This window comes from Anthonomus grandis, chromosome 3 (genome assembly GCF_022605725.1).
Source record: "Anthonomus grandis grandis chromosome 3, icAntGran1.3, whole genome shotgun sequence".
Classification (NCBI taxonomy): domain Eukaryota; kingdom Metazoa; phylum Arthropoda; class Insecta; order Coleoptera; family Curculionidae; genus Anthonomus; species Anthonomus grandis.
Window position 1 is genome coordinate 32,975,452 of NC_065548.1, and position 17,367 is coordinate 32,992,818.

Here is a 17,367-nt window from a genome sequence, read left to right on the forward strand (position 1 = left end):
TCACACGGCACTTTTTTCCCGTATGCCCCTAGCGTCCTGTGTTTCAAAATATATGCTACCCGACTATACCCAGTACAAGATCTTATTAATTAAAAAATAAATGTATAAAAAAATTGCAATCCAGTCGTGAAGAGCTGCGTTCCTTATCTCGATTTTGCACATGGTCTATTTCAAGGTCGACACAGGAACAACGGAATGTTGTTTTAATAAGCAATGATGACGATGTGGTCTGCATACGGCCAATGTTGCTAATGTGCAACCGGCCGTGAATGGCAGGTAAATTTATTTATTTGTTGATTCCTAATTATGATATTGATGACTTTTGTAAAATATTATACACTACCGCTTAAAAGTATTTGCCCACCATGTATTCTTTTTAATATTTTAAATTAGATACAAAAATCTTATCTTTATACCTATATTTAGATTGTATCTCTTTTATAAATTGCATATACATATGCTTAAACAGCATACCTATCAACTATGGTTCGTTGAAAAACACTGAGTATTTAAAAATAGTCTTGCAAATAACAAACAATGTAGTGAAAATATACACTTCTTCTAAAAAACTTATAATCTGTTTACAGCTCGTTTCCGATGAAATTTGAAACATTTAAAGGTGTTTAGTCTTCAAGAATTGATTTTGTGTAACATTGGTAAATAACTTCGCTTGCTTATTGACGATTGTCACCGTTTATTCGCTGGGCTTTCAACATTCTTTAAAATGGCTAAAACAAAAGAGTTATCGGTAGAAACAAAAGGTATTATCATGGGACTTCATAAGGCTGGAAAGACTAACCGTCAAATTTCGACGGATTTGGGAATTCCAAGGCGGACTGTTGATTATAATGTTAGGAAATTCACCAGAGAAGGGACTATTAGCAACAAACCTCGATCGGGAAGGCCAAAGGTAACAAGTTCAAAGGAGGATTTAAATATTATAATTACAAGCAAACGCAATAGACGCCTTACCGCCCCTGAAATCACAGCAAAAATCAACAAGGAGCGTAAAAAAGTGGCCAGTGTTTCGACAGTAAACGGCGTGTTTAGCTGTATCAAAACCGCTACTGAAGGATGTTAATAGGAAGAAAAAGACTTGAGTGGACCCAACCACACAAAGAATGGACCATTGATGACTGGAAGAAAGTTCTCTGGAGTGACGAGTCGAAATTCGAGATTTTTGGAACGAAGAGGTGAGTTTTTGTTCGCCGTTATGCCAATGAAAGGGTCGCTGAGAAATGTACGGTGCCCTCAGTTAAACACGGCGGTGGTTCGGTGATGGTGTGAGGTTGTTTCGGAGGATGGGCGATCTAATTAGAATAGAGGGAATTATTCGAAAAGAGGGTTACAAAACAATTTTAAGTGACAATGCACTTCTTTCTGGTACTCGAATAATTGGGGAAAACTTCAACTTTCGAAATTGTGCAAGCAATATTTAGGTCAATTACAAAGGCAACATCTTCTGAAAGTTATGGTATGGCCCCCACAATCACCGGACCTCAATCCTATCGAATTACTGTGGGATGAACTGGATAGACAAGTGCGAAAATCATGCCCCACATCAAAAGAACACTTGTGGAGGATCATCAAAGAAGAGTGGCACAAGATACTTTGGACAAATTAATTAGAAGACTACCGAAACTCTGTGAAGCTGTTATTAAAAATCGAGGCGGACATGTAGATGAATCCAAAATTTGATTTTCTTAAATTTAATTAATTGAAAAATGTATTGTTTATATACATTTTGTTATAAATAAACCGTTTCATAAGAATAACTGATGGGTTTATTCTTTTTAGTTATAAATTTAAAACAGTCATATGTGGGCAAATACTTTTGAGCGGTAGTGTATATAACATATTTTACATAGAATTTTTATTTTCCATTTTCTTATTAATTAGTAAAAAAAAATGGTTCTCTTAAGTCAAAATAATATACTTAAGAACGATGAAATAATAAATAATAATAATATACTTAGAAACGATTAATTAAAAAATTGTTTATAATAAGTTTTTAAAATAATGCAGCATGTTTACATAGAAATAGATTTTTTTTTGGATAAGAAGTCAATTAAAATCCAAGCTCTTCAAAACTTTCTTTCCTTTATTGCCAATGTTTCGGCCTATATTACGCCTTCTTCAAAGCACTTAGCATATATGTTTTCAAGATGTGGGTTTCAAGTATAGAACTGCTTCTAATATCCTGGAGAAATCCCATCCTGTGTAGTTCTCTTGTCAATGTGATCCAGAAATTAATTGATTTTGAGTGTTTAATTTTGCTAACTTTTAAGGATTAAGTTGAAAAAGAGGTCGGGAGGACCTTTGATTTTCGTAAAATATTCTGAAATATTTTTCAAAGGTTTAACTGAAAATGTCATATTTAAATTATGTATACTTTGCCAAAATTGTCGTGGATTTTCTAAAATATTGTAGCATATATTACATAGACTAATATTATAGAGTAATTTTCATTCTCTAATTTAATTGCTAGGAAACTATTGTTTCAAAATATTAGGATATATTTTACAAAGGAGTAATAAGAAAGATATAAAAATGTTATAAAATATAAAGTATTCTAAAATATTATGGCATATTTTAGATCTACAACCACTGAATGCCCCATAAAGCACAGAATGCCCTCCTTATATCATTCATGAAGACAACATAAATAAATATTATAATTGTTCTGCTACAAATGGCATAATAATACTGGAAAATATTATAATATATTTAACATAAGAAAAAGAAAAATGGCATACTAAATTTTATAATTTATGATGGTATATTTTACAAGGTTTGTTGTTGGCTCTCTAAGATATTATGACATATTTTAGATTTAGATCCACAGCCATTAAATGCCCCTCCTTAGACCTGTCGTATGGGCATCCCTTTAATCTATTTATATAGATCTATTTTCAAAGCATCCGCGACAAATGCGATAGAGATGATCAACGCGGCCAGTGTTGCCAGGTCTGGGGAATTTTCCCCAGATCTGGGGATTTTTTATGCGGTTTGGGGATTGGGGAAAACTTTTACAAAAAACGGTATATCTGGGGATTTCTTAGCTACAATTCAAAACGATAATGTTAAATAGAAATAACATAAACATATAAAAAACATTAAAAAAAAATTAAACGAAAGGTGTAATAAATATGTTTTCATTTGTGCCTATGCATAATATTCGTTTCTAAAACTGCTTTACTTATTTTCTATCGCGTCGCGTCGGGGAATCACCGCGCCGATACCGGGGATTTTCTTGGTCAGAGTCAGACAAGCGAATGCAATTCCAGTTTGTATTATTTGTTAGTAGTTTATTTTCTAAGCGAAATTGCGTATCTTGTCCGTTAGCGTTGTTTAACATTATTCATTATTCTAAAAATTAAAAAAAAATCTTAAGTGCAGGTCTATGTTTGTTGTGCGGTAAAATATTATCGGTAAGTAAAATAATTTACAAAAATAGGGATTATGTTTTTTGGTTCTGGTAAGAAATAGCGGAATAGAATAAAATGAGTTTTGTTGATTTTAAGGCACATATTAGTATTCTTTGAACAATAATAAACAATTTTAGATGCGGAAAACACAGGTTTTATGCACAATTATTCCTATCAAACACAAAAATCAACAATTAATTACATTTCCATGAGTCCATGTTCTATACCGACGTTCGCATTCCGTATTAATAATCAGCTGTTTTACGCCAAGCTCAGTGCGACGTTGCCGTCTTTTGTCTAGTTATTTTTGAATGTAATGAAAATTATAATTTTACAATAATTACTTTCTTTATAGCATCGTCAGGGTGGGTTGGCTTGGGCCCTGGTTGGCGTTTTCTCGTGATTTTAAAAAATTGCGAGAAAATCCATGTTATTAATTAATTTAGATAAAAAAATAACTGCCGAAATTTTGTCAGCGGATTTTAATATTTTGTATTTCTGGCAACACTGTAGAAAAACGTATGAGATTCAGCGCAGCCAACCGTAATTTTATTATAAAATGGCTGATTTTTTCACATTTTAATAATTAATTTCTTAAAAAAAACCGCAAAATCCGCAACTTTTTCTTTTGAAATTTACTCCCTATAATGACTGCTTTCTGTTCCTATTTTTTTTTCTCCTATACGATAGTCGCTATTTCTTACCAGCCCCTGTTTTTTTAGTCATAACGTTAAATCTTTGTTGGATCTTTTAAAATCAAAGAAACAATTGCTTTAAAATGTTTGTAGCTAATAGTTCTTAGGTTTAATATTGTTTATATTTTTTAGGCATTTTTTACAACATGGAAAAATTCCTGATTAAAAAAAATAAAAGGGCATCATCGCCATCTTTAAATACGCAACCGTCTACGCCGTCTACAAATACAAGGGAACACTTTCTGGCACCTGTATGTTCTTCAACTCCAGAACCAACTGCTTCTATAAGTACCAGTACCAGCATCAGCACATATACAGAAAAAACCATTTCATCTTCGACATCAGATGAAAATGAAGACAACATTCCAGCAAAGAGGATAAAGAAGTCATATGCTCATAAATATCGGCAGGAATGGGAGAAAAATGAAAATTTTAAAAGCTGGATTAGTGAAAGTAAGAAGGGTAGCAATTATTTTTTTTGTAAAATTTGTAATGATGATTATATTGGAGGTTTGTCGGCTGTAAAAAAACATTATAATTCAAAAAAACATACATTTAACATGAAAACGTTATCTAAACAAAAAACTCTGACTCAAAGCTCATTTAAAATTTCAAACACTAATATTCTAAAACAAAATGAAATTAGAATTGCCGCTTTTGTTGCCGAACACAATCTTCCGATATCTATTTCAGACCATTTAACGGAACTTACAAAATCAATTTGCAATTCTGGTATTGAGCCAAAGCAGCTCAGTCAAATGACATGTAGTAGAACAAAATGCACGGCAATTATCAATAATGTTTTAGGAAAGTCTAATTTTGAAAATTTAATAGAAAAATTAAGGATTTTCAAATTTTCGCTTTTAGTAGACGAGTCAACAGACATTTCGGTTCAAAATTTATATAAAGTTATCACCGATTTTTTAAAAAAATAAAATATTCCATATAAAAATAACATTGTAGGGTTTGGAGCGGATGGAGCTAATGAGCTAAGCGGATGGGGACCCATCACTCGTTAAAAACATTATTGCAACAAGATATTCCCGATTTATTCGTGATGAAATGTATTTGCCATTCACTGGCACTATGTGCCTCCTATGCTTCTAAAAAAATTCCTGATACAGTCGAAAAATTAATTCGTTGTGTTTTCTCTTATATGCAACACAGTTTTAAACGTCAATCAGAATTTAAAATGTTTCAGGAATTTTTAAACATAAAGCCGCATAAACTGCTACAATCATCACAAACAAGGTGGCTTTCTTTACAGTCGGCAGTATTACGGGTTTTGGAACAGTATGAAGCACTAAAAATGTATTTTCGCACTGAAGCTTTTGATGGGGTATCTAATGGAAGTGAAATTCACAATTTATTAGAAAACCCTATTAATAAATTATACCTGCAATTTTTGGAATATGTCTTACCAATTTTTAATGACATTAACTTGGAGTTTCAGTCAGAAAAACCAAAAATTCATTGTTTGTATCCTCGAATGGCTAATGCATTTAAATTATTGTTAAGTTTTTATATGAAACCAGACTATTTAAAAAATACTGATTTAAAATTATTACAGTACCGAAACCCGGAACACTTTGTTCCATTGGAAAATATTTATTTGGGTCCAAAAGTCTCTGCAACATTAAATGAAACCAATATTGCATATTCCGAAAAAAAACAATTAAGGATAAACTGTTTAAGCTTTTATACAGAAGCTGCACACCAAATTTATAAAAGATTTCCTTTTAATTCAAAGGAAGTTGAAATACTTAAATTGGCATCTTGCATTATTGATCCAAAAAAAATTGAATCGACTGAGAGTATTGGCCATTTAGGGTCAATGTTTCCAGGATCTATAGAGGATATTAATACTTTGGATCTTGAATTTAGAGCTTTAAAAACGTCGTCTGAGTTTGACTTTACATTAGATCATATAGAATTTTGGAAAATTGTATGTAATGCTAAGAAGGGAGATGGAACTTATTTGTTTAAAGAATTACCAAAAATAATCTCCATACTTCTTACATTACCACACAGTAGTGCCTGTGTTGAAAGACAATTTAGTGTAATAAATTTAAATAAAACTAAATTAAGGAACCGGTTATCCACTAAATCAATAAGTGGCATTTTGCATTCGAAAAGACTAATTTCGGATCAAAATTGCTATGATTTTAAAATTAATAATCAATTATTATGTAAACATAATATTACTATGTACAACCCTAGTGAATAAATACTAACTTTACTCACTACTCTCTAACTGTTATCTTTCTATATATTCTTTCTAGAATTTATGTTGTATTTTGAACTGATATGTCTTTTTAAAATATTATTTGTATTATTATTACCCGTTTATGTCATAAAAATATACATCTTTTTTTAAAAAAATATGTTTTATTTACAGCCATAAATTAAATAACAAAATAATATATCTGGGGAAAATCTGAGAACTTTTTGTCCTAAAATCTGGGGACAATTATTTTTTCGACCTGGCAACACTGAACGCGGCAGTACGACCCGACTGCACTAGGAGCTAGGAGCAGTCCGGTCGCATTGTTCGTAGAGGACGCACGCATTTTGGAAGAACAAAACTATTTTGTGTTTTCGAACGAAGATGATGAAAAATTAATTGAATATGTCGCTAAAAATCCACCAATTTATGATTGCAGCCTCTCTGTATATCGAGATAATATTATAAGAGATAATATTTGGAAAGGAATTGCAGCAGAAATAAACAAAACAGGTAGGTGTCATTTATATTTATTATTAATCAAGTATACGAGTATAATACAGTTCACTTTACTCTTTTCGATTTATTCTTTCGTCCTGCCATGATACTTGTTGATTACTCTTTTCTAGATAAGCATCTCGTAAAATGTTGTGGAGGCAACAAGCAACCATGACAATATGTTTCAGGACGTTTTACACATGTTGCAGGAAAACAGCTATTGGCGTATAAAATATTCTGAAGATCTGGCTTAGTAACGCGAATGAATTTTCTGTAACTCTTCTAGCGCGGCATAATCTGTAGTTAAATATGACTTTAGGTCTACTTTGTTTAACGTCATTCTTGCAAAATGGTTTCATAAGACACGTATCCAGCTCAAATGCCTCATCCGCGACTAAAACATTTGGAAGTACAATATTACTTTTAGGAAGTTTGTTGGAGTCCGGTACATTCAAGTTGCCAGAAGCGATTTTTTTCCTATCGCACTTTTGTTAAATATTCCACCTCTTATAAATATCTCCTTCCTTTCCATAGGAACCCACGTCAACAGCAATAAATTTGTAGTTTGCATCAACGATTGCTAATAGGACCAAAGAGAAATATTCTTTATAATTATGATACAAAGATCCGGTGTTTGCTGGGCATCTCAAACGGATATGCTTCCCATCCATGGCACCAAACCAATTCGGGAAGTTCCATTTTGTAAAAAAATCCGCTATAATGCGATTAAAATCCGTCACACTCGGTACAGGCATAAATAAAGGAAGTAAAACCTTTTTCAATATTTCTAATGTTAGTTTCTAAACTTTTCCGATGTGGCATGGGGAAATGCGGTAATGCTAATGATTCGAAAGATTCTCCCGTAGCCAGAAACCTGAAAATAAAAACAAAAGCCTACTCTTATTATAGCAATTTTTTAAATGTTAAGTTTATAATTTTGATTACACTTTTGTTTCAGATGAAGAGTGCAAAAAACGATGGCGCAATATTAGAGATACCTACTTTCGGTATAAGCGAAAAAATAAGTTGCCGACAGGGTCATCAGCAGAACAAAAGGTACCTAAATGGATACTGTTTAATCGTCTTTTATTTCTTGACAAAGTTTCGCGTGAGAGATTAAGTACTACTAATATAAATGAAGGCGAGACAGAAATGACAGATAACGTGGATGAGGTTGAACAAACAAATTCTCAGTTGTCATCGCAAAATGCTGAAAATGTAGGAATTATAGCTGCAGCAACAACGACTCGCACAAGTTCAGCCGATGCAGTTTCCCTCTCAACTACAGGTACGCAAGTAACGACGAGATTATAGAGCTACTAAAGAAAAGAGAGGAACAAAGACAAGAAACTTTCCGAGGAATATTTCAACAGTCGCAAGCATCAACCGACGGTCCCCTTCATTCATTTTGTGAACACATTAAATCGGTGCTTGAATCATTGTCGCCTTCTCTACAGGTAGAAGCCAAAGGGGATATTTATAATACCGTCAGTAAGTACGAATTACTAGCTGTCCAAAGTAAGGTACAGCATAAAAATCATTACGATTATCTTGGATCAAGTAGCACGCATTCATCTGCTAGCACTCCGTTTCCACGGGAGAATCCTCTATCAGTACATACAGATATGTCAAATTCTAATCCTTTTAACTCTCCACCGATGCAGTCCCCAGAAAGTTTTTTACCGCCCCAAACTAGCACCGATTGTCTGCAAGGAGCTGAAGATGAAGCTGATGATGAAATAGATTTTGAATCAGTACTTTTAAAGTTGTAAATTACAATAGCGTTTAGACTTAAATTGTAAAAACTTACCTTAATGTGATAAAAAGTTTTTCTTCTGGAGTTATGGATTTTCTTACAGTGCGAGGTTTTAAGTCCTCACTGGCCAAACTAAGTACGAAATTAAATTGGTCATAATTTAGTCTGCAGTATTTTCGAAATATCTCCTCGTCATTTTTTAAATGCCTTTCAATGAGAATATTGAACGAACCTTCACGAGTACGTAATTTATACAGTTCCTTAACGGGTTTTCTTTTTTTTTCAACAACAAGTGATGTAGAATTAAATTGTCATCATCTTCTTTTTCTTCCAGTAATAACTTGCAATACTTCAACGTAGAATTCATTGTAATATATATAAACACCAAAAAAGTCGCAAACAAACTGATGCTTTTAAACAACTTTATGCAGGTCGTGGCTGCGCAAAGTCCCAGTGGTGGAAAAGGTGGTACAGATGCGACAGATCGCATTGGTCGCCAGTCGCAGCAGCACCCTGTCGCTGCCACAATCATTGAAAGGCCACCTTTACTTAAAAATCATTTATGCAAGTGAAATTTTCTATGGGATAACTAATATTAAATGGTTTTGTTGTATATGATAGATTAATTGTGTAAAATATTATGGCATTTTTTACATACAAAAAGCAATAATGGCATAGTAAATTTTGTAATATATGGTAGTATAATTTACAAGATTTGTTGTTGGCTCTCTAGAATATTATGGCATATTTCAGATCCACAACCGCCAAATGCTAACACTAAATATTTAAAAGGGTCAGGCATAAGTTGAAAACTTGTCTGCTAAACTATATTCAAATAAAAATTCTGATGAAAAAGATAACAATAAAAAGACAAGGGCAGCAAAAATATTGTGTATATATTTTACAAAACTTCATTTTTAAAAATATCATTGGATGTTTTAGATCTCCAATTACTTAAAAAATGCATTTCTTACTTACTCAATCTCTTCATATGATAATACATAGTATTGTCCCTCCCTTTCCGAGGAGACCTTAATGTAAAATATAATTAGAAATTTTACAAAATTTGTTGTTAGTTTGCTATAATATTATGAGGGGTTTTATATCCACGAGCATCTATAAAATGCCCTCCTTACTCAAAAAGATTCATAATGATCTTTTCATAGATACTTATCGTATAATAAATAATTTTTTCCCCTTCATGCAAAAGAATTTGCACTTTATCGCCAAAAATACACACAGAACTAGCAAGTAGGTATAGTTCTTGTTTTGAGTCCACCTTCTGTATCTTGTTGAATAGACCTTGAAATAAATTCAGAGGTTGTTTCAACCCTCAATAAGCAAGTGGCTCAAAGATAGACTCTAGCAAATGTGTCTGCAGATAAATGGTTGTTCGGGAACATCCTTGAAGAGTGACAGAAGATATTATAAGATTTCTGGTTTGGCTTTTAATGCATTAACCCGCATATTTGGCAAAATTCAGTTCCCTCTCAGTCATCCCAGCAGAGCTGCTGCCAAATTGTCGGGTCCTTGGAACAAGATCATGGTTGTCAACAGGATGGGCAATGTTCCAAATTCATACAATATGTTCCAGTAGTTCATTTACATACTTTTTTGCCAATATAGAAAGGAACTCGAGCAATTTTTCATTTCTTTACAAAAAAAATCGATTCTAAAATCTGTTCGATTCCTTTTAAGGATTAAACATTGTAAAACACATAATTAGTTTATGTATGCCCAGCTTTTTGGGTATTTGTCTAGTTATTAGAAAAACACTTGTAGCTTTGAAAAAATTTAACGGAAATTCCCTTTTACATAGTAATCTTATCTTTCGTTTGAACATCATCTGACGCAGAGTTAAGAGCTTGAAAAGAGCTTGCTTAATGAGCTTTAAGAGATGAAAAAAAGTTGCAAATCTGTTCTGGATCACATAATTCATTGCGAATTTCAACTATCTTATTGGATGATATATTTAATTTTTTAGCATTGTCCCATAAATATTTTCCTTTTTTTGAAGGAAATTGGTTAAAATAAGTAGTTTTCTCCTATGTAATAGAATGTTTTGTAAAATTTCTTAACTGTCTATAATATTCTAAGTTACCCAAGGTTTCGTTTTTTAAATATTTCTTGTGTGCCTTATCCCTTAAACACATTAAAAGTTTTATCATATCAGTTATCCAAGGCATAAAATTTTTCTCTTCAACTAATTTTTGTTGAAGTGGAGCGTGTTTATTTATTAAATTTAATATATTTGTATTAAAAATATCTAATTTTGTTTGTCAATCAATATTGTTTGTGAAATGAATTCCGTTCCACTGTATTTGCTCAGCATCTCTGCGAAAATCCTCAGAACTAATGTTTTTATAATTACTTTGTTTTGTATTTTTGGAAAATTTAATATGGCGTATACTAAATTATGGTCTGTTAGGCTTCTTGACACAGGTGTATAAACGACTTTTATCACTTCAAGTTCTTGACTTAGAAAAAATCACATCACAAATTAAAAATATTCACATCAATAAGACTTGACCTATTTGTCAATAAATTATGGTGTGTAGGTTCAGTTATTAATTGTTTTAAGTTGAAGATATTTAAAACATTTTTAACGTTTCTTATTCGCATTTTCATTTAGTAAATTAATATTTATATCACCAAGTAACAAAATATAATCACAAAGCGTCATTGCTTGCGCCAGTACATTTTCTAACGTATCAAATTTCCAGAAGGTGGTCTATATATAGTAAGGGCCAAAACCCGCCTACCACTCACTCAAACCCAACACCCATATGTTCAAAATCTGGAGAATTGACATTGTCGAATATTATTTGAAAAAATTGTAAAGATTTTGTTATATAAAATCCAACTCTCCCTCTAATTCCAACTTTATCCTCTCTCACGAAATTGTAGCCCGGTATATTATAAAAATTACTATCAGAATTTGAAGAGAGCCAAGTTTCCAAAAGGCCTAGAATATCAAAGGCATAAGAAAATACATAATTTTTAAATTCATCAAGGCCTGTGTTTATGGACCTTACGTTCAAATGAGCAGCAACAATATTATTTATCACGATAAAATTATCATAATTTGTATCCATTAAAAATATTAATTACATATAAATAATAATAATAATGAACACTAAAAACTAACATCACAAGTAATAAAATATGTAGAATTAACAAAGAACGCAATATGCCCGTCACAGTGCATCTGATTAAAAACTTACCGGGTGCTTCAAAAATATTAAAAAAAAAATGAAATATACCGTATATATTTTAACGTCAAATTTTTGCAATGTTTTTTTGAATTTGATGTATCACAACCTAATCTTGAATACATTTTAGCTTCAAAAATCAGAAAAATCCATATTGATATTTGTTTTTTTATAGTAGGCCATAAATTATTTCTATTTCTTATACATGAAAGTATTTTATTTCATGAATTATTTATATTTTTTTTTAAATGGCAGCAACTCTGGCATATTAATTTGGAATATATTTAGGTATCGTTGGGCAATTAAGCTACCCCCAAAAATTGTATATATAATTTTAGAGCCTAATACAAAACATAAAACACTAAAATCAATTCGGCCTTGTTGCTAGGATCCAAAAGGTTTTCTTGATACCAATGTCTTTACCCATTAAATATGCCGCTGCTGCTTATAGGGGATCCGTCAGATTATTACCTTTTTTGCATAATCCGGATCTTCAATTCTCGAACAATATTTACCTTATACGGTTTAAATTTTCTTTTTTTTGCACTTTTATTTTTGAAACTGCTACCTCTTCTTCTATTTTTCTACAGGAAATTTGGGTTCCTGGTTTTGCCTATGTTTAGAATAGCAGCCATAATTTGAAAGATTGGATTTTAACCGGAATAATAGCCCGAGATGGATTACGTCTTTCTAGAAACCTAATAAAATCTTTTTTATTTTTTTGAACTTTGTAAGAAAATAAAATAAGTCGATTCTTTACCTGTTTAAATATGATTGCAGTGCTACTTCCAAATTTTCGTTAGAAAGGTTTAAACATTTTTTAATTAATACTTAAAATTTTGAAATTCCATGTTATCACCGTCAGCCATCATTATTGATTTGTATTGACATAGTGTGACTTACTTTCCATGAATGCAATAAACAAAACATGTTTTATGCATCTTTAAGTTTTACACAGGTGTGAAAGATTTCATGGCCTACTATTAAAAAACAAACATAAATATAGATTTTTATGATTTTTGAAGCTAAAATTTATTAAAGGTTAAGTAAAAAATTGCAAAAATTTGACATTAAAATATATAGGGTGTTTCATTCAAAAAAAAAAAGTAAGTTTGTGCCCAATCTTAAGAACAGTGCTCTAAAAAAATTCTTTAAATAGGCTAGTGAATTTTATCTAAAAATATTTATTATGAGCAGTTTTAATTTTTTTTCTATCTTATACAGTGTCTGAGAAATAATAAAATCTTGAAAAGTGAACATTTACGTTTTCTCCCTGTATTCCAGAAACAAAAGTAGTTGGAATATTTTTGTTTATGTCCTTTGTTGTCCCAAAGTTTTAGAAAAAAGTGATACAGGGTCGCGAAAACCGCAAAGCTATATATAAAAAATGACAGTGATACCTTGCAATCTCATCCAAAATGGGATACAGTGTACATGTTAGTTATTCTTACTCTATCAGGTTTAATGTTGATTGAAACTTACAGAATCCAAATACTACTTCCAAATAGTACATCCTAAGCATTAGGTCATTTCCTTATCCTAGTGTAAAAATATGCAACATTTTTCCGCTAACATTAAGGATGACCGGGAACAGAAACACTTTTAAAAAGAATATTTTACTTTTATAGATCATAATTTTTAAAAGTTTTCAAGATGCTTACAAATAGGCGAGGACAATCCATCACACGAGTATTAAAGAGAATCTCTTGAAGGAATATCTCTCCAGAGTGAACAGAATCTGCAAGACTGCACTCAATAGTAAACATCTTTTCAAAGTAATAAACACTTTGGCGAGACCGGTATTAACATACTCATTCGGAGTAATCGCATGGACCAACACGGATCTAGATGATGAGGAAAACCTTGACATTTTTTCTGATGACACGGACGTAGGAGTGTCTGGTAGCCTTCAACCGTTTCTTCCCTGGGACACACATCATCCTGCCATTAAGTCTGCAATACTGGTAAATAGCACACACCTTCAAAACCACTTCGTAACAACAATGCGATCAATATTTACTAATTTCAGAAAGCTGACTTTTCAAGCCTTAACAATCTTTTTAAAAATAGTGACTGGTCATTCATCAGCACTAAGGATATTGACATGATAATCCCAAAATTTTACGATTATCTTAAATCTCGAAATTGATAAGTTTCTGCCACAGAAGAAGCTTATAACAGATAAATATCCTAAATGCTTTGGCAAAGAATTTCGGAAATTAATATCGCTTAAAAATAAATTATACAAATAACATCAACTTTCACTCCTGGAGAGCGATTACAATCACTACGTAGCGTAATATTCCCAAAAATATAAGGCATTTCTGGTCCTTCGTTAATGGCCTAAGGAAGGCCCAGTCAAATGACGTTTAACGGGAATATTCTCAGTCATCCGGGAGAAATCGCAAACGCCTTTGCAGAACATTTTCAAAGATCCTACTCTGACAATGTCATTGTTGACCTGGACCAAGTACATACATACAGATTTACGCCAATTTCTGTCGTGTCATTCATTCACTTTGCAGGAAATCATTGATTAACTGCAATCGTTGGATGTATCCAATACTGGGGCCGATGGCATTCCTTCACTCTACTAAAAGAATGCAAAGGGGCACTTGCGTGTCCCCTTCAGAAAATTTTTTAACTGACTTTCTTTCAACTCTGGATATTTTCCCACAACTTGGAAGGCTTCTCATCTTATTACGAATCTTTAAAAGTGAGGCTAAATTTGCACATATGAAAGATACATTACGCCCCTACAACATGGATTATGTCCAATCTCCCAATACTATCTAGTTTCTGAAGTAGAGAAAGGAAATCAAGTTGACTCGATTTACACTGATCTATCTAAAGCATTTGACAGTGTGCTCCATCCTCTACTGACCAAAAAACTTGGAATGTCCGGTAGTTATCTATTGTTGATAAAGTCGTACCTTAACCAATGACAGCAAAAGGTTGAAGTATGCGGTTGTATGCCTAACAAAAAATCTAAAGGGTGACCTCTGGAGTGCCGGATGAATCCCATATTGACCCAATTCTCGTCCTTCTTTTCATTAACAATGCCACCTCATGCTTCAAGTTTTCCAAGGTTATACTTTATGCTGATGACCTAAAATTTTTTAATACCATTGATGCGAACAATAAGCGTCAATCAAATCTTGATCGCTTTGTTTTCTGGTGTTCCCTATATGGCGTTAAGATCAATGTGTCCAAATGCAAACCTATCAGTTTTCATAAATTTGGAAACCCAATCTTGGAACAGTTACTTCATCAACAATATTGCAATGCAAAGCACGTCAATTCTTGACCTGGAAGTAACGTTCCTGTCAGATCTGACCTTCAATCACAACAAAAACCATCATTAACAACATTATAGCAAGAGGACTTAGAACCCTGGGATTTATCAAGAGGAATACCAAGAACATTCGGGATACCAAAGCAATAACGTCCATATATTATAACTTGATTCATAGTATTCATGAGCACTGTTCCTCTATTTGGTCACCCAACTATACAGTTCACTGATAAACTTGAATATTTGACTCATTATCTAATGCCAATAGAAAAACTCAATTAAAATACTACAGAATTGCTTTAAATGTGTATATTTAAATATGTGACTATGCTGATGGCAATATTTTTAATTAAGTGTAAGAATAGAAATTCTTATTTCAAATGCAAAGGGTATAAGAGCCGTTTCTAATTTCGGTGCATATAAAGAAAAATTCCCGGTTCAATACATCGTTCTTTAAAAAAATTAATAGAAATTTGAGCAGGAAATAAAAATAGAATAAATAAAAGCAAGCAAAATGATTAATTTAGGTATTGTTTAAACTATCATTTTAGATGACGTAAAAATATTATGTAACTTGTGTGCACTTTTATTCATCTAAATATTTCATTGTTTTTAACCTAGATATTCTTATGCAGTTTTTCACTATGTAAAAAAAATACTTTTTGTGAAAACAAATAATAAATCTTTAATTAGGTGTATTAATCTGTAAATTAATCTGCAAATTTTGTTTCCTGACTCATGGAAGAAGATTTTCGTGAAAGTTTCAAGGCAGTAGTTAATGATGGAGTAGTTAAGTTTTCTAAAAAGGAATAATTAGCTCGTACAAGCACTATTAACATTTTAAACAGTCCGCTGATCTGATTTGTTTACAAAAACCGATACGTAAAAGTGATCCAATAAAATAATAAATTATGGTAAACAGTGGTGTTTTATAACATTGTAAATCATATACCTTATCAAATCTAACTTGTCAACATTAAAAAGAACGTGTTGCTGGCCTGATATTATGCACATTGACAAATTTCATTCAAAATATTACCTCTCTTATCTGTGATTTAGGTACATACATTTATGTATATAAAAAAAACGTAATTAAATTTATTAAAACAATAAAATGAATATAAAACTAGATATAAAAGATTAAAATGAACACTAGGAGGTATATACCCTTGTTTGCTCAAAATTAAGTATACATAGGATTTCTAGAGTATATAGGCGAAAGTGACACGATTAATTATTTTAATGTAAGTTTAAATCAATATTAAAAATAGAATCAAAATTCTTTTGCTAAATATGGATGATCACTATACCTTTGGAGCAATTTACAAAATAATAATAAAAAGCGAAAAGATCCTCTATATTGAAAATAAACTCTGGTGTTCCTCAAGAGTCCGTTTTAGGTCCTATTTATACTTAATAGCGTAATAATAATAACGTTCATCTAAATATATTACGAAAATTCACTGTTTGCAGATACTTCAATAGTGTTGCAGAACATAAATATTGTAGAATTAAATTATACTAATTATTATGATGGGAGACATAAAGCTCATTAAGGAATAATTTGATGCTCCCTCCCTTTGTTTGAACTAAGCAAAACCCATGTTGTTGATTTCAAGTGTGATGTAATAGATTTACTTTTAGATAATATTGATCTTCCTGATACACCAAAGACCAAGTTCTTAGGATTAGCAGAAAGCGAAGAAGGCGATTCGATTTATGGTTAATGTAGATCAGAGAGAATCCTGGAGATGACACTTCAAGACTCATAAGAAAATATTAACCCTGATTTCCATTTATATTTTGGAGATATCTTCCCTTATATTTAAAAACCGGCTCGCCTCACATTATCAGACTCGACAAACTCTAATTAAAATATCACTAATGAGGGTCACAAAATGTAATCACTTACCATCTGGTTTCAGATCAGTTGAGTCTTTGAAGATCTTTCGCCATCTGCTTAATAAATTGCTAAGAGCCATCTATAGTTTCTATTTTTCAAATAACTCCCTGTAACGAGAACCACGGAAACGATTATTTTCTTTCAACTACCAAATCATAATTATAGAAATTATCCTCAATAAAACTACCGCGCTGACTTAATTTGATATTTTACAGTAAAGAAAAATCATCCGAAAAGATGAAGAATTGTAGTGAAATTATCTTTTCTGTGATTTTTTCCCAAAAAACATATGTCCATATCTCTTAGCCAGATTTATTAACAATTTTCTCCAAAGCAAACAATATGTTTTCATTTAA

The 17,367-nt window shown here is 31.9% G+C and overlaps 1 protein-coding gene and 1 long non-coding RNA gene across 4 annotated transcripts in view; one reads left to right on the top strand and one right to left on the bottom strand.

The window, feature by feature from the left end:
- Positions 1-17,367, bottom strand: part of LOC126734046 (influenza virus NS1A-binding protein homolog) — a 134,289-nt gene that overhangs the window by 96,176 nt on the left and 20,746 nt on the right. The window contains exons 1-2 of one of the 3 annotated variants that reach the window (XM_050437565.1): positions 12,574-12,712; positions 12,329-12,511 (exon numbers count right to left, since the gene is read on the bottom strand). The exons of 1 other annotated variant lie outside the window; for it this stretch is intronic. Coding sequence is in view for 1 of the 2 variants with exons in the window: in XM_050437563.1 (XP_050293520.1) it covers positions 17,021-17,090 (70 nt within the window). In the remaining variant the exon portion in view is untranslated. Of the gene's footprint in view, positions 1-12,328; positions 12,512-12,573; positions 12,713-17,020; positions 17,119-17,367 lie in introns of those variants that run through there. One more of the 3 variants, XM_050437563.1, reaches the window with a different exon arrangement.
- On the top strand, positions 7,674-8,685 carry LOC126734056 (uncharacterized). The gene is made up of 2 exons (XR_007659945.1): positions 7,674-8,336; positions 8,410-8,685. It is a non-coding gene; the product is annotated as an uncharacterized LOC126734056 (long non-coding RNA).